Source organism: Arabidopsis lyrata (genome assembly GCF_000004255.2).
Source record: "Arabidopsis lyrata subsp. lyrata unplaced genomic scaffold ARALYscaffold_2, whole genome shotgun sequence".
Classification (NCBI taxonomy): Eukaryota; Viridiplantae; Streptophyta; class Magnoliopsida; order Brassicales; family Brassicaceae; genus Arabidopsis; species Arabidopsis lyrata.
In genome coordinates this window covers 18,214,211-18,231,513 of record NW_003302554.1, presented here as the reverse complement: position 1 = coordinate 18,231,513, position 17,303 = coordinate 18,214,211, and the positions used below count along the sequence as shown (strand labels likewise).

The following is a 17,303-nucleotide window of genomic DNA, read 5'->3' as shown; positions in this document are numbered from 1 at the left end:
GATTGAGGTTACTTATCACCATTGATGTCATTGACGCCACTACCATCTGCAAAGGAAGAGTTTATTTGAGCAGAACTGAAATTGGTCAAAGATAGATTACAAGTTGTTTAACGTACGTTTAAAACTGTGTCTTTAACGTCAAATCTGCTCTCACTAGCCTTCAATCTAAGATGGTTGCGGATCTCTTGGTCCATGTTTCCTATCATCTTTTGCTTCAAACTCTCAGCGCCAAGAAGATGTTGAGTAATTTGTTTGAGGTGCTTATGTATGTCCCCGGGCTTGAAGAACAAATTATCTTTTCCAAGTACCTTGACAAACATGTCTGGATAGCCAAGCGCGAAAGACTTGTTCTCTTGCCGGAAAATCTCGAAGATAACATCTGGTTCCGTCGAAAACACAGTTTTGGAACAAAAAATGTTCGTACGAAACAACGGCCCATACCTGAAATATTTTCACATATGTAGCACCGTATATACTAACGTTTTTTCTCGTTTAAGTAAGAAAAATGTACAGAGGCAATGAAATCTAATTACCTTAATAATCTCTTCTTGAGAAAGGGTGGAATCTCGTAGAATCCATAAGGCTTAAAGAAATGGATTGTTTCTCCGATGATCGGGAAACCCATTGATCCTGGAGGTAACTTGCCGATGCACTTAGGTTTAGTGTTCGACCATCGGTACAACCAGTGGCTGATGCTCACAACCACTAAAGCTATGACCAACGACGCTACTGTCCACATGAAACTCATCCTGCTCTGCCTCTCAAGAGTTGGCCTTCGTTGCAACTTTCATTGATATTAAATAAAGAAAATATCCCACATGTGTAATTGTAGCTTTTTGTGATTCCGAAACAGAGTGTTTGTTCTTTTTTTTTCTTAACGATTTTTTTTTCCCTATAACAATATTTATTATTTGTACTATAGAGCTTGTAGATTGTTTACCAACGGTTAGGATCATTTAATTAGGTCTGTATATATACTTATCCACCAATAACAATTAATCGCATAAGTATCATAGTTAGCCGACTGTTTTCTATAATTCCAATATGTTCCTAATAAGTTTTATGTGGCGTTGTTAGCGAGGATAATATATGAAATTATAAAAGTATAGATAGTTCCCACATATATTTTCTATTTTCTTGTTGTCCACATTATCTACAGATAAATTGAACTATCTGTCTCCTTTAAATTTTGAATTGTTTCCACTTTCAACCTCTATTAGTTTTCCAAAGAAGTTATAAAGATTGAGAAACCTGCTTATAGTATTATCTTCTAATGTAGAGGCCAGAGATTGTGTTGGCAGATCAATTGAAACTCTGTTCTTTGTCATACTGCTGTCAAATTCTTTGATTTGTCTACTAAGAAAAATCTTGTTTCTTTTTGCAAACAAATGATCCAAAGAAAAACTTTCATCTTATTATCATGTGAATAAAACTGAAGATGCTTATTATACATTGGAAAGCTAATTAAAGAGGCTTATACATAGTAAAATAGTGGTGATGATAAGATGCAAATGTGACCAAACCCTTACAGACGCAGAGCTTGAGTATAATATGTGAGTGCCCAGAGAGTGAACATGTTCCTATATGTTGGATAATGTAGCAGCACATTCATCTTAAACACTCCTCTTATTTCCTGCAAATTTATGTAAAGATTTTTTTTTAAAAAGTTATATTCAATGTTTGGCATAGTGAACTCGAATATGACCAAGTGATTATAATTACCTCTTGTGGAAAATCGCCATTATCCAACTGCGAATTTATCAACACTTTCGCAGCACGATGAACCGGCAAAGGGTCTCTCTTCATCTGACCACCCATAATTAGACCCATCAGTGCTTGTGATGTATTCACCACATTGGTTTTGTTTCCTTCTAAAGGAGTATATTTTTTGTTGGGGCAAGAGAGATAACTCTCACCCCAACCGCCTTCAATGTTTTGTGTCTCGAGAAGGAACTGAACCGCTCTATGAATCGGCTCACTATTACAATAAGTCTTGCCTGCTGCCACTAGACCTCTTACCGCAAAAAAAGTTCCATACATGAAACACACTCCATAGTTGCCATACCATGAACCATCCGGCATTTGAAAGCTTTCTATGTATTTCACTCCCTTTGTTATAAATCTTTCAACTTCTTCTGTTCTATGCCTTGGAAATTGTTGCTTGAACCTAGCTAATGCTATTATCGCTGAACCCGTGCATTCTACATACCTGGTGATCAATCCGATAGCTTAAGTAAGCCCCGACCCAATATTCTATACTCAGCAAAGAAAGAAAGAAAGAAAAAAAGAAAGAAAATACTCATGCTCGATGGTTGTGTTTTCCATAAACTCTACTGGACTGAGCCACTGCATTGAATTGAGGCAGTGTTACACTATATCACTCTGTTTTCCTCATTTAAATATAAATGGAAACTTGAAACAAGAAAGATAAATGAGAACAACTAGAGTATGAATGTCAGTATTATTACCTCTAGCCACGTTTTCCCAAGGGCTGGCTCCCAAGCTGAAATACCTCCATTTTTGCTCTGTTTTGATTTTTATAGTTGTTATAACAAAATTTAAGAGAATTTGTTACAACAAAAACCAATAATTTTCTTAATGAAATTTCAGTTTGTTATTTACCTGCAAATAGAGAAGAAAATTGACAGCATCATAGAGTCTCTCTATATCCATTTTTTCACCAATGATCTCAGACGACATGCTTTCAAAGATTAAGCAGCACTGGAGGAGGTTACAATTAATTAATGAATATTGAGTGGGATTGGAGTCAAGAAGTTTATTTGTTAAGAATTTTGTAAATAAAAAAACTCTGCATATATACCTCTAAACTCTCAGCAGTGCAATCAGAAACAGGCCATCCTTGATCTTGGTCTGAAAAAGTCCATCCACCTTTTGTAATGTGTCGGAACATTTTCATATGGTCACCAGGAGGATTTTGTGTAAGCTGAGATTTCTCCAAGAATTTGTATCCCTTCACCAAAGTCGATCTAATAACCTCATCATCAACATCAGCAACAGCAGCTAACATGACTTGGAGCGATAGGGATGTATCCCATAACTGGCTACCAAAAGACTACACAAGTAAAATTCATTCTTAATAATGTAACTCATAGTTTAAGTGGTAGAAGAAATTAAAGATAATTATACTCAAATAAACAGGTTTTAATTAACCTGGATTTTCAAACCATCCTCCCCAACCCATATGTAATCGGGTACTCGAGCAAGATGTTTCTTAAAATAATCACCGTCGGGGTCTTCTACCCAACAAGCGAGCATATGAAACGGCTATTAACAAAAAAACAATACAATATTATTTTTCATATTGACAATATATATCAAGAAAAAAATAAGTTTTGGAATGTAAGAAAAAAATACCTTTTGCACACATCCACCAGTAATGTAACGGGTGGCTTCGTCATGGTAGTGAATGAGTTCCATTGCTTTTCGGAGAGCTCTTTGTCTTATGAGTTTGTTGAAAGGCCATTGGTTTAAAACATTTTCTGAGAACATGTAAACACTTTTCCAAAACAAGTCTTGCACAAATGATTGTGGATAGTATAGATCTTCCTGCATCATCATTTATGACATCTAATTAATCCTTTTTATTTATACGGTTCCATTATTATTATTTTTCGTTTAAGTTTACATTTCAGAATAAGAGAGTGTTTAACTTAAAATAAAATTAAATCACAATTTTTTTTAATTAAATTTTTTCGGTAAAATGTAAATTCCTTTAGCATTTTTATGATTTATTTTACAATTTGCACAAAAAAATTGATGCAATTTTTTTTTAAAATCTTTTAACAATAAGCAGAGACAAACATGTCTACGTATAAATCAAGACACATGAGGATAAATTACCTTTGCGCATAGTTGACGAGCTTGGCTCCAATTGATTTTGTTGTAAGGCTGAGGATAAAGCTCTTCACGGAGCTGCGCAATTAGAGGTGTCGGGCTAGCAACAAATTTTTTGCCATACAAGTATGACAAGGCCATGAAGATGTCCCGGAAATAAATCCATAGAGTACCTGCACTTGTTAAATTACGACATGAAAGTTAGTGGACCGACTCACTACTAACTCAAGAAAATGTTATCATAGATATTCATGTTGAACCTGCATTGATGGGAGAAGAACCAGGGAGCATCCAAAACTCAGGCGGTATCGGTTTGCAACCAGACCAATCATACACTCCAAGAACCTGTGTATGTGAGCAAGTGAACTAACTGATGAAGTTTTACTAGTTAGAAATCTAATATTTTAAAGCATGATAGAAATAATAGAAATATTTTAGTAATCATGAGCTTGCAATCAAAAACTATGTTAGCAATGAGTGGAAAGATCCATGCCCATTATATACAAATGTTAGATACATACAAGTCAGTGTGACATTCTAACAAAAGATATACATACCGAAAGCCAAATCTTTCCGATCAAAGGCGTATAGGTGGCACCGCCGTGGTCGAGGATCCACTTTCGAGCTCTTGCACAAACACTTTCTTGACCATCATGGTCAGGTTCTATCCCAAAAATTCTTAGACAGATGTAGTTGATGACCGTACAGAACATGACACTTTGGCTTTCCACATGTATTCCCCATCCACCGTCATCGTTCTACAAATGAAGTATGGTACGAACGAATATGATTTACATATCACTCCCCCAAGGTTTGTTCTAGAACTATTTACCTATCTACGTATATATGTACATATTTGTATACATATATGCATACGTACCTGATGGTTGTACAAGTAACGCAGTAGCTCTTTACGATGCTCCAATGAGAAGATTTTATCCAAGTGCCCAGTGATGTACAAGCTTATGACCTGTGAATTGTTTTTAACGTTAACTAAATACATTATTAATTTTGTTTCTAAGAGTCTGTCACTAGCTATACTGATAGATGTCTAAACAAAGTATGTGTAACTCACAAAGGGAGCTTCGAAGAACAAGGAGCCAGAATTTTCAGCAGGCCAATGTCCATCATCAGCCTGCAAGGCCGCAAAATAAAGTATCCCTCTTCTAAGTGCTGTCTTGGCGTCTTCATACGTTATCTTCTGTGCATCCTCTATTATCACTCGCGGAATCTTCTGCTCGAATTTCTTCTCCCTTAAAAACTATACGTAATAATGTTACAAAATAAGAAGAAGAAAACAAGCATATTGTTAGTTATAGTAGTTAGAGCATAGATGTACTAGTCTAACCGGATATGGATTATTTTTTTGGTAAAAACACATATTAATTTACTATCCAACACCGAAAATTGCATAGCTTAATCTTGTGGCGTAGATAAAATATTCACTGCTATATCCTTTTAATTTTCAAATATAAAATCTGAAAACTCTGGTTACTATATTATAATAATTGTGGAAGTGTCCGGATATGGATTTGAGTATGGTGTTGTACACGGAAATGGATGATCTTTATATAGTGTCTTAGACTCGTAAAATAATATGGTCTTAAGACCCGGAACTATACGTACATAATAGATAATACCCAAAAAAAGAAAGAAAAACAGTAATGTAAAAAATTTCACCTGCATGCGCCAAAGTAGATCAGCACTAGGCTTGAAACGAGACGGGTTGCTAGAGAAATTCTGTCGAACCTTATTGACCTCAGCGAGTTCCTCAGGAGAGCATGTATTTGCATCAAACTCCCAAATCTGCCTACCGGCATAATTGTTGGTTGTGAACAAGTGAGTCTTGTCTTCAGCTTCAGCTGCAATTCTCAGCCTCCACATTTTGTATCAATCTTCCCCTAGTCTTAGGTAATCACTAAGAACAAGACATTTTATGTGTATATTTTGTGAAATTTAAGCGCTTATATGTTTGTCCTCTCATTATGGAAAAAAGAAACAAGTAACACCTATTTATATAGTTCAACACATATATGCAGGCTCATGCTTACAATTTTTTTTTTTTTAATTGGATATTGTCTATCTAGTTCGTGGAATGGATGCTTATTTTAATCTATAAATGTTCCTGGAGGTAATTACGCTAGGTTTTCTTAAAGTAGACAGGATCAATAGCTAGAGTCGGATTTTTTCTTCTTTTTTCGGGTAAAATATTTCGTATTAAAAGTAGACAGGATCTATAGAGTTGAGTTTTTTCTTCTTTTTTGGGTAAAATATACTAGTATAATATCAAGTGAAGGACCGCCATAATAAAAGAGTTAGGAAGTCGCTAAATACCAAACTTGACGAGTTACAGAGTAAATGATGGTGGTTGTAACTTGTAACCACCGAAGCGACAACAAATTTCCATAGTTATATACTCCTATCATACCATTAAAAAAAATTTTTTTGCATAGTTATCATTATGTTCTTATCTCAATATTGCATTGATTAGCTAAGCTAAAACCAAGGAGGCCATATATTATAAACTTAATTAAGATTAATTATATCTCCCAACTATCCTAGCTCTAAACCATAAATGAGAAAATGCCAAGAATTCTTGAATGCATATACAAATCGTCACCTAAAAACACAAAGACTACTAGTAGTGAGCTGTCATATAACACACACCATCCAATTTTTTATATATTTTTAATAAATAGTAAGTATTCTTTAGAGAGGTCATTGCAATTTGTAATTAAGCCTTCCGACTCTATAATGTTTGACTATGGATAGATTTTTGCATATCGGATATCAATCTAAACCGGGATTATATGGTTGAGTGAGGTGAACCGATTAAATGAGACAGACTTGTTCTGAAAGGGAGGGTTTGATTCAAAAGGATTGATAGTGTTCGACTCTCTTCATTGGGTACTTCCTTGTGAGAAGATCGAGACTTTCTGATGACAATTAATCTCTCGGATCTGAACTCGTGAAACTTTGGAGTGCTCTCTTCTTCTTTCTCTTCATGTGCTCTGCTTTTGACAAAACCGTAAATCTTTCTTTTTTGGATCTTTGTGGATTTCGACATGCGTGTGTTTCACGGTAGATACATTTCACTAAAATAGTGTTGATTTTTGCCATAAGGCTGAGGATAAAGTTCTTCGTGGAGCTGTAGAATGAGAGACATTGGCGTTACTAGAAACTTTTTACCCTACAAATAGGAAAACGCCATGAATGTATCCCGCAAATAAATCCACAGAGTACCTGAACACACATGAAACCTTTATTGCAACTTCTTATGTGAATACGTCATCAATGCTAAGTTCAGAAACTACAAGTATTCCCAATCATCGTCTTATCAAAATTTATTTCTGATGTGCTTGCTCTCTGTCTTCTCCTTCTCCTCTTTTCTGCTTAAGATTCTGTGTCTCTCTCCTTGGTTGATTCTTCGATATCAATTTTTTTGCTCGAGAAAAGGAAATAACTCAACACAGAAAAAAGGAAACAACAAATAAGATTTTTAGAAAAAAGGAAATTACCAAGATAAAAGGAAACAACACAGAAGAGAGAAAAAAAAAGGAGCAAACTTTTGAATCTCATAAGGAAACTATAAATAGAGCCTCCAATTGCTCTGATTTTTTTTTATCATTCTCTTCTTCGATTCATGCTTCTATTTCATCTTCGAGTTCTTCGAATCTCATGATTTTCTCTGGATAAATCTTTGCCGTGATGGAAGAAGTTGATGCTCTGATTCTTCTTCTCCCTTTCTCTCTCGATATCATCTCTCAGTCTCCGTCGTCGGACGAGGTTCAAAGACGTCGGATCTTGTTTATTCTATCTTCGATGCTCTGGTTGAGGAGGATCATGAGAAGCTTTTGCGTTCACGGTGGTGGAGAAGAAGGTGGTGACGGACGGACACGGTGGTGGAGAAGGTCTTGGATTGCAGTCGCATCTGCAGCCCAACAAAAAGCCCATTCACATGCTCATTAAAAAACTGAGGTCAATTTCTATCCTTTTTTAATTTTTAAAAGTTTTTTTAAATATTACAGCTTTTTATTTATTCTTTCTCACAGATTTTCAAATTTTTTAAAAACTTTTCATTTTTATTTTTTGGTTTAAAGTCCCTTTTTTTTTACTTTTAAATGTTTTGAAATTTTAAATATTAAAAATTTGGATACCAAATTTACATAATGATATGAAAACTAACCGGATTTTGGATCCAACATTAGTCGTTAGCGATTCCAAACATTCAACTTGTTTTTCCTATTATTATGTAGATTTAGCATTCAAGTTTTTAATTCGGATTTTTAAAATTTTTATTTTGCTTTTTTTTCGAACTTTTTTAGAAAAGTTCTATTTTCGGATTTTTTTAAAAATTATGTTTGTTTTTTTAATTTTTTTTTTAATTTTTTGGATATTAAATTTGCATAATGATATGAAAACTAACCGGATTTTGGATCCAGCATTAGTCGTTAGCGATTCCAAACATTCAACTTGTTTTTTCTATTATTATGTAGATTTTAGCATTCAAGTTTTTAATTCGGATTTTTAAAATTTTGATTTTGTTTCTTTTCGGATTTTAATTTTTTTTTTCTTGTGTCTGTTTTTTAAAAATTATTTACTTTTTTGGATACCAAATTTGCATAATGATATGAAAACTAACCGGATTTTGGATCCATCATTAGTCGTAGTGATTCCAAACATTCAACTTGATTTTCCTATTATTATGTAGATTTAGCATTCAAGTTTTTAATTCGGATTTCTAAAATTTTGATTTTGTTCTTTTCGGATTTTTTTAAAAAAAAATCTTTCTTATGTTTGTTTTTTAATTTTAATTTTATTTTTGTGGATACCAAATTTGCATAATGATATAAAATCATTTGTAAAGGTAATCAATTTATTTTCCATATACTTTTCTTTTGACATTTGGATGACTAGTAAAACTTGGAAAAAACATATAATTTGACCTTTTAAGGTTCAAATTTTCTGTTTAGTTTGGATTGAGATTCTTGGAGTAGATATCTGATTACTTTGACTGGATCTTCTTGTCCCTTAGTCTGGTCTCAATTAGTTCAATTCTTGAATTCGGCTTATGGCTATAAAGTTGCCTCATGAGAAGTGTAGGTATTGGTCAAGCTCAAACAGTGACTTCCCATTTGAGGCAAGAGTCACAACAGCCGATTTTGGTTGAATTACAATCTTTTGTTGGTTAGTATCCAAATAATCTCTTTCTGGCACTGTCTTCTTCTATTCAGTGTCTAAAATTGATCTAGGGGATCTAACAATATGGTTTAGGAGAGAACGAGAATTGGCTATGAGAAAGCTGATGACGTGATAAAGAATCTGCAGTGCCTCCCTCCAAGTGGCTTCAGGTCAGCTCTGAAAGAAATGGTTATGTATGATCTCGAAAAAATCTATTCCCCCCCCCCCCTTAGTTTTCCAAATTAAGTTAGAATGATTGGGAAACTTGCTTATAGTATATAGAGCACACACAAAAGGGGTTTAGCTGCTGTAATGCAGATAATTGTGTTGGCAGAAATTGTAAATATCTTTGTGTTGTCTTTCAAGAAAAACAGAGGATTTGTTTTTTTTTTTTTTTGTTAAAAGATAATGTTCCAGAAGTAAAACTAAAGATGCTGACATTGTAAGATAGTAATGATGATTCATCCCCAAAAAAAAAAGAAAAACAGATAGTAGTGATGATAAGATGCAAATGTGATCAAGTTGTTACGGACGCAGAGCTTGAGTATAATATGTGAGTGCCCAGAGAGTGAATATGTTCCTATATGTTGGATAATGTTGCACCACATTCATCTTGAACACTCCTCTCATTTCCTGCGAATTTAATATAAAACAAAATCAATTTTTTTCGTTTGGGTGTAGTGAGTTGTATTAAGATTTCTTTAGATTATAATCACCTCTTGGGGAAAATCACCGTTATCCATCTGCAAATTGATCAACACTTTGGCAGCACGGTGAACTGGTAACGGGTTTCGCTCCATCTGACCACCCATAATTAGACCCATTAGTGCTTGTCCTGTATTCACTACATTACTCTTGTTTCCTTCTAAAGGAATATATTTCTTGTTGGGGCAAGAGAGAAAACTCTCTCCCCAACCGCCTTCAACGTTTTGTGTGTTGAGAAAGAACTGAACTGCTCTACGAATCGCCTTGCAGTTACTATAAGTCTTTCCTGCAGCCACTAGACCTCTTATAGCAAAAAAGGATCCATACATGAAACACACTCCCCAGTTGCCATACCATGAACCATCCACCATTTGTAAGTTCTCTATGTATTTCACTCCCTTTACTATAAACCTTTCAACTTCTTCTGTTCTGTGAGCTGGAAACTGTTGCTTGAACCTGGCCAATGCTATTATCACTGATCCTGTGCATTCTACATACCTGATTATTCATCGATTCCATTTAAGCCAACCCCGACTCAATATTATATGTTCAACTAGAAAGAATGAAAAGACCGACAAAAAGAAAGTACTCGTGCTCCACGATTGTGTTTTCCATGAACTCCACTGGACTGAGCCACTGCATTGTTACACAATATTACCCTCTCTTTTTTTGTATTGAAATATAATCTTGAAACAAGAAAAAAAAAATATGAGAGATGCTAAACTAGTAATGTAAATATTATTACCTCTAGCCAGGTTTTCCCAAGGGCTGGCTCCCACGCCGATATACCTCCATTCTTGCTCTGTTTTTATAATTAATTTTGTACCAACATTTAAGAGATTTTGTTACAACAAAAATCAACATATATATTTTTTAATTAAAAATTTTAGTAGTTTACTTGCCTGCAGATTTAGAAGAAAATTGACAGCGTCATAAAGTCTCTTGACATCCATTTTCTCACCAATGATCTCAAACGGCTGGCTTTCAAAGATTAGGCAACACTAGAGGATGTTATCATTAGTTAGTATATATATCAACATGAAATCACAAAGTTTCTTTGTTACGAATTCTCAGATTAAAAAAAATCAGCAAACCTCTAAACTCTCAGCAGTGCAATCAGAAACAGGCCATCCTTGATCTTGGTCTGAAAAAGTCCATCCACCTTTTGTAATGTGTCGGAACATTTTCATATGGTCACCGGGAGGATTCTGTGTTATCTGAGAATTCTCCAAGAATTTGTATCCCTTGACCAACGTTGCTTTAATACTCTCATCATCAATAACATCAGCAGCACCTAACATGACTTGGAGTGATAGGGCCGTATCCCACAACTGGCTACCAAACGACTACACAAGTAAAATCCATTCTTAATGTAACTAAGAGTTTAAGAAGCATAAGAAAGACAAGTTAACCTAAATAAACAAGTTTTAACCTGGATTTTTAGACCATCCTCTCCAATCCATATGTAATCTGCGACTCTAGTGAGATGCTTCTTAAAGTAATCACTCTCTGGGTCTTCTATCCAACAAGCAAGCATATGAAATGGCTTAACAAGAAAAATAAAACATTACAAAAAAAAACAAGAAAAAAATTATTATCTTCTCTCATCAACAATTTATATCAAGACAAAATTACCTTTTGTAAAATGCAAAGAAATAAATACATTTTGCACACATCCACCAGTAATGTATCTGGTGACTTCGTTATGGTAGTGAATGAGTTCCATTGTTTTCCGGAGCGCTCTTTGTCTTATGAGTTTGTTGAAAGGCCACTGATTCAAGACATTCTCTGACAACATATGAACACCTCTCCAAAACAAGTTTTGTACAAATGATTGTGGATAGTATAGATCTTCCTGCATCATCATCATTATGTTTACATATTAAAATAGTGTGTTTGGTGTTTACAATCTTTAGTGTTTCTTTGTAGATTGTAAATTCCGTCTGCATTTGATGATGACCATATATATGTAATTTACAATTTACATTTGCACAAGTATAAATATTTTATATGTTAATAAGAAGAGTATATATAGTATGTCTTACATATAAACGCAACGTTTAAATGTACGACATTAGAAGCAATCAAGGCATAGGAAGATGAATACCTTTGCGCATTGTTGGCGAGCTTGGCTCCAATCAATTTTGCTATAACGCTGAGGATAAAGCTCTTCCCGGAGCTGTGCAATTAGAGGTGTTGTTTTAGTGACAAATTTTTTGCCATACAAGTATGACACAGCCATAAAAATGTCCCGGAAATAAATCCATAGAGTGCCTGCATTTATGAAATTACTTAGCTTTAGTGAAATTATTGGACCGACTCGCTACTAACTCAAGAAGATGATAGAACATAGAAATAGAAATTCATTTGGAACCTCCATTGACAGGAGAAGAAGAAGGGAGCATCCAAAACTCCGGTGGTATGGGTTTGCAACCAGACCAATCATACACTCCAAGAACCTGTGTATGTGAGCAACTGAACTAATTAATAATGAAGTTCTACTAAGTAGAGATCTAAAGTACTAAGGAATATTAAAGATATTAATTAATCATGAGTTTCCAATTAAAATCAATCAACAATGATTAGAGAGATCCATGTCCATTATATATTATGTTAGATATATACAACTTCATAATTTCCGATGTGTGATATTCTAACCAAATATATGCATACCGAAAGCCAAATCTTTCCGATCAAAGGTGTATAAGTAGCACCACCGTGGTCGAGGATCCACTTTCGAGCCCTTGCACAAACATTTTCTTGGTCAGGCTCTATCCCAAAAATTCTTAGACATATGTAGTTGATAACCGTACAGAACCAAACACTGTGGCCTTCCACATGTAATCCCCATCCACCATCATCGTTCTACAAATGAAGTATGATACGAACATAGATGAATTACATATCATTCCCTCAAGGTTTATCAGGTAAATTATTTATCCATATGTGTACATATTATTACACGTACCTGATGGTTGTACATGTAACGCATCAGCTCTTTGCGATGCTCTTGAGAGAAGATTTTATCCAGATGCCCAGTGATATACAAGCTTATGACCTGTGAATTTTTTCATTGTTAAATAAACTATTAATTTTGTTTCTAAGAGTGTTACTAGCTGTATTTATAAATATCCAAATATATGTGTGTGTAGCTCACAAAGGGAGCTTCGAAGAACAGGGGACCAGAATTTTCAGCAGGCCAGTGTCCATCATCGGCTTGCAAGGCCGCAAAATAGAGTATCCCTCTTTTAAGTGCCATCTTGGCGTCTTCATATGTTATCTTCTGTTCATCATCTATTATCACTCGCGGAATCTTCTGCTCAAAACTCTTCTCCCTTAGAAACTGTACGTAATCATGTTGCAAAATCAAAAACAAAAAACGAAGAAAACATTAAAAAAAAAGAAATTAGTTTCTACTGGTTAGAATATATGTTATAGACATAGTCTAACGGTAAATGAATAATATAGGTTTTTAGTTTTCTAGAGCATCTCAAATAAAATATCTCACTAATATAATATTAATATTTTTTGTTCAAAATAATTTTTAAAAAATCAATTTAAAAATGTATCTTCACTAGGATTTAACCCGTGGTACACCGCGGGGCAAATTTTTTTTCTAAAATTATGTTATTTTAATATTTATGGTTTTTGCCGTCAAAAAATAAATAAATATATTTATGGTTTTCTATTATAAAATATAAATTGAGTTTATATCATATATATTAAAGTTGTCACCGTTTATTATATCTGGAATATTTTTTTGTAAAGAATATTATAGTTTGTTGAATGTATAAGTACACTATTTGTATTATGTCTAGTTATGTGTATATTGTTAGTGATATTTTTTAATTTTATACCTCTTAGATTTCAAATTATTTTTATTACTAAAAGACATATACTAATTAATTCACTACCCAACACCAAAAATTGCATAGCTTAATCTTGTGGCGTAAATAAAATATCCACTGTTATGTTCTTCTGATTTTTAAATATAAAATCTGAAAACTTTGGTTACAATATATATAATTGTGGAAGTAATTTTTTTTTTACCCTAAGTAATGTCAAATATAGAAATGATGATTTGCCTTAAACAAACTCATACTTTTTATCTTTAATTTATTTTCTTTTATAATGAGCCCATAGTATGATCACAACATGTTTCAACTTCTCTCTGTATCTCTCACGTCTTTCTTGTGCTGGCATCGCTTGTGATATTACTTGGCCCAAAACATTACTTGGCTCAACTTCACCATCAGAAGAAGACTATTGTATTTGGGCCAGAAAAAGAAGACTGGGCCCATTATCTCATAAACTCTACCTTGGGCTCAGTCTACTTGTTTATTCTCTTTAACAGGCCCAACCCAACAAAACTTTTTTTCCTCTTTTACTTTGCTTCTTCCCCAACGATGATAACGAAGCATCTTCTTCGATTTCTTCAATGCAAAACTGACCATGATTCTGACAACGGTAACTCCGGCCAACACCACGTTCGTCAGCGAATTCTCGGGCAGGCTAAGCTTCTGAACCCGATGCCTACGAATCCTCTGTGGCTTTCTCTTTCTCCGTCGAAACCAAAATCGCCATTGCTTCGTCCTCGAAGCTAATCTCTTTCTTTTTTTCCGGCGATTCCCATGACGTCGTCCATCTTTATTGGTCGACGATGATCTCAAGGCTCACCATATAAACCGTTGTTTCCTACTTTCACTTTTCTCTCTTGATAGTGTCGGCTACGATTTCCGATTAAACTACTCGACCCCTCAGCGATTCCTCTGTCGCCAATCTTCTGTGATCTTAGGTACATCTAATCCCTCTCTCTCTCTATTGTCTCCTCATTATGACAATTAGAGATTAGGATTTTTTGAATTTCCAGAAATTTTGAAACTTAAAGTTCAGTTTTTGAAGCCATTTCAAGCTTATCTGACAAACCACTTCGTCTCCTCTGCTGTTCTGAGGACTTCATGTAACCCTCTCAACCGGAATCATCTCTTTCTTTTCCTGTCTCTGAATCCAAAGAGATGTGATGAGCTTTGTGTGTTTGATAATGTGATGAGAGGTAAAGCTAGAGAGTATTTATAGGCGAGTTCCGATTAAGTCAATAATCTATTGGTGACCAAGTAAAATTTATTTGCAACCTAAACTGAATTAGAATCAAATCTTTTGAATCGGATTTTTCAGGAATATTCACCAAATCCGTTTTTAATACAATCATATAGTTTCTGTTGTCGAGAGATTGTCGAGAAAATGGATTCAATATTTTGTGGAGATTTTTATGGCAAATAGTTGAGCATCAGATTTGAAATTTGTTTCCAAATCGTGGAGTTAATATTTTGAGACGAATCTTTAATATAGGAAATGCAAAATAGGAAAATGGAAATTGTTAATTTGGTAGTGATTAAATGCTAGCAAATATCTCGGAGGTTTTATTTTAGTAACTAATCGTGTAAGTTATATGGAGAGATTTTGGGAAGATTGTTAAATGGTCAAATATTTAATTCGAAAATTTAAATTAATGTCGTTTTTGGGAAGAAACAGAAGAGATCCGATGCTTAATATCCGGGTCAATCGTTTAAAAAAAAAACCCACCCAACCAATGGTATTCTTTGTAAATACTTCCCAACCCCAGGATTTATTTGCTAAAAGTCATCCAAAAATGTATATATAGATTGGTGAGATATTAGGTATCTCATCAATATAATATTAATATTTCAATTACATCTCTTAAATAGTACAATTACATCTCTTAAATAGTACAATTAAGCTTAAGATTAACCTAAGTCTTGGATCTATCTATACAAGAGGTTTAAGTCTTGGATCTATCTATACAGGAGGTTAAACCTAAATTAGGGTACATAAGATTAACATAAAAAGGACTATGAACGTATAAAATTGATGTTCATGATCACACTTTATTAAATATCAAAATGTTGACACAAATATCAAAATAAGATTTTTATAATCTCAGTTTTCTTAAAAGAAATAGTAATCTTAAGTAACCTTATGCATAATAGATCTTGATATATATATATATATATATATATATATATATATATATATATATATATATATATATATATATATATATATATATATATTTTATGATTTATATAATAAAATAACAACATACAAACTATTTAATTAATATTCTAAACTAAGGAGAATATGATTTATCACAAAAGATATACATCACTTATAGAAAGACGTGTCAATTTTTTGACAAAAGAGAAAGTTTATCATAGGTTTTTCATTTGAGAACAGATTCTACCATATTTCTATTAAAAAATATATCTTTAAGAAATACTCCCTCCGTTTTTATATAAATTATGTTTTAAGCTTTTGTTTTTGTTTTTAAATAGATGATGTTTTCAGTTTTCAATACAATATTAATTAGTTTTTTATTGATTTTGATGATTTATATTATGCAGATTATTTTTCTATTGGTTGATTAGATAATAAATGATGTTTTTGTTTAAAAATAAACAAAAATTAAATGATTTCTTAATATGTGACCTTATAAGACTGGAACTACCTAAAAAAAAGCAAGTAATGTAAAATATTTCCACCTGCATGCGCCAAAGTAGATCAGCACTAGACTTGAAACGAGGCGGATTGCTTGAGAACTTCTGTCGAACCTTATTGACTTCAGCTAATTCCTCAGGCGAGCCTGCCTTAGCATCAAATTCCCAAATCTGTCTACCGGCATAACTGTTGGTTGTGAACAAGTGATTCTTGTCTCCAGCTTCAGCTGCAATTCTTAGTCTCCACATTTGGTATCAATCCTCGTCGAGTCCTAGCTAATCACTGTGAACATTATAGTTAGTGTATATATATATGTTTGTATATTTGTATCTATGAACGAGTTTGACTACGTACCAAATCTTACCGTGATGAGCTTTTCCTCTCTCATTATGGAAGGAAACAAGTAACACCTATTTATAGTTCAAAATATGCCAGGGGTCATGCTTATATATTTTTTTTTCTATTGGATATTATCTATCTAGATTTTGGACGGGATGTTTATTTTTATCTAAGATGCCCGGAATTAGCTAGTTTTTTTTTTTTTTTAATTTAAAGTTTTGTTGATTTTGCCAATTTATAGGGATGATAAAACGGAACAGACATATATTAACATAATCAAGTGGATTCCGTAGAGGACATCTTGTTGCCGTACAATTATTTTTTTTTTAGTTTTTGGATTTTTGGGACCTGTTAACTAGGCCGTGCCTACATGAATATAAAAGAAACTTTCGTCTACTTTTTTTTTTTTTTAAGTTTAGTTATCTACTAATCTATATATAAATTTGGGAGACTCACAAAAATACCTTTTTTTAATATATTTTTTCAAAAATGCTCTTTTTGGCTGTCTATTTTTAAAAATACCCCTTTTTATGTACAAAATGACTAAATTACCCTTCTTTTAATAAAAGATATCACAAATATATAAGGAAATATAACAAAATTAGGTCCACAAAATACAAAATATTTTTTGGCGGGAAAAGTGATCCCGCAATTTTTTCCGCCAAAACACTTGTAAAAACTTGTAAAACTTTTAAAATACCTTGTAA

General features: G+C 33.5%; 2 protein-coding genes, 2 long non-coding RNA genes and 1 pseudogene across 7 annotated transcripts; 2 read left to right on the top strand and 3 right to left on the bottom strand.

Moving 5' to 3' along the window:
- Positions 1-1,019, bottom strand: part of LOC9323805 — a 2,524-nt pseudogene extending 1,505 nt beyond the window's left edge.
- A 370-nt stretch (positions 1,020-1,389) lies between these two features.
- Positions 1,390-6,041, bottom strand: LOC110230806 (seco-amyrin synthase-like). Its single transcript, XM_021034770.1, has 14 exons — positions 5,536-6,041; positions 4,931-5,116; positions 4,736-4,825; positions 4,413-4,613; positions 4,116-4,200; positions 3,862-4,028; positions 3,376-3,567; positions 3,172-3,285; positions 2,822-3,073; positions 2,623-2,721; positions 2,469-2,525; positions 2,300-2,346; positions 1,723-2,209; positions 1,390-1,633 (listed from the first exon to the last, which is right to left on the bottom strand). Exons 1-14 carry the CDS (start codon positions 5,737-5,739, stop codon positions 1,526-1,528), a joined length of 2,289 nt encoding a protein of 762 aa, XP_020890429.1. The 5' UTR covers positions 5,740-6,041; the 3' UTR covers positions 1,390-1,525.
- A 2,643-nt stretch (positions 6,042-8,684) lies between these two features.
- On the top strand, positions 8,685-9,515 carry LOC110230815. Its single transcript, XR_002333974.1, has 2 exons — positions 8,685-9,042; positions 9,130-9,515. It is a non-coding gene; the product is annotated as an uncharacterized LOC110230815 (long non-coding RNA).
- Positions 9,415-16,712, bottom strand: LOC9323804 (seco-amyrin synthase). 4 transcript variants are annotated; one of them, XM_021034774.1, is made up of 15 exons: positions 16,622-16,712; positions 16,302-16,539; positions 12,899-13,084; positions 12,710-12,799; positions 12,415-12,606; positions 12,116-12,200; positions 11,849-12,015; positions 11,405-11,596; positions 11,174-11,287; positions 10,836-11,087; positions 10,644-10,742; positions 10,487-10,543; positions 10,331-10,377; positions 9,753-10,239; positions 9,415-9,669 (listed from the first exon to the last, which is right to left on the bottom strand). In XM_021034774.1, the coding sequence occupies exons 2-15, from the start codon at positions 16,503-16,505 to the stop codon at positions 9,562-9,564; spliced, it is 2,280 nt and encodes a 759-aa protein (XP_020890433.1). In that variant the 5' UTR covers positions 16,506-16,539; positions 16,622-16,712; the 3' UTR covers positions 9,415-9,561. The 4 variants fall into 4 exon arrangements, with proteins under 4 accessions (XP_020890433.1, XP_020890432.1, XP_020890434.1 ...); XM_021034773.1 differs by having other exon boundaries at positions 16,612-16,709; XM_021034775.1 differs by having other exon boundaries at positions 10,644-10,718; positions 16,612-16,709.
- On the top strand, positions 13,693-15,040 carry LOC110230814. Its single transcript, XR_002333972.1, has 2 exons — positions 13,693-14,536; positions 14,635-15,040. It is a non-coding gene; the product is annotated as an uncharacterized LOC110230814 (long non-coding RNA).
- Positions 16,713-17,303: the final 591 nt, after the last annotated feature.

What these genes read in the sequence shown, in the direction of transcription:
- LOC110230806 (XM_021034770.1), bottom strand. Translation starts at nt 5,739, where the DNA reads ATGTGGAGGCTGAGAATTGCAGCTGAAGCTGAAGACAAGACTCACTTG. An exon ending in ATCTACTTTGGCGCATGCAG is followed by an intron (nt 5,117 to 5,535) that starts GTGAAATTTTTT and finishes TATTACGTATAG; the next exon opens with TTTTTAAGGGAGAAGAAATT. An exon ending in ATGGCGATTTTCCACAAGAG is followed by an intron (nt 1,634 to 1,722) that starts GTAATTATAATC and finishes ATAAATTTGCAG; the next exon opens with GAAATAAGAGGAGTGTTTAA.
- LOC9323804 (XM_021034774.1), bottom strand. Translation starts at nt 16,505, where the DNA reads ATGTGGAGACTAAGAATTGCAGCTGAAGCTGGAGACAAGAATCACTTG. An exon ending in AGGATGGTCTAAAAATCCAG is followed by an intron (nt 11,088 to 11,173) that starts GTTAAAACTTGT and finishes TTACTTGTGTAG; the next exon opens with TCGTTTGGTAGCCAGTTGTG. An exon ending in ACGGTGATTTTCCCCAAGAG is followed by an intron (nt 9,670 to 9,752) that starts GTGATTATAATC and finishes TTAAATTCGCAG; the next exon opens with GAAATGAGAGGAGTGTTCAA.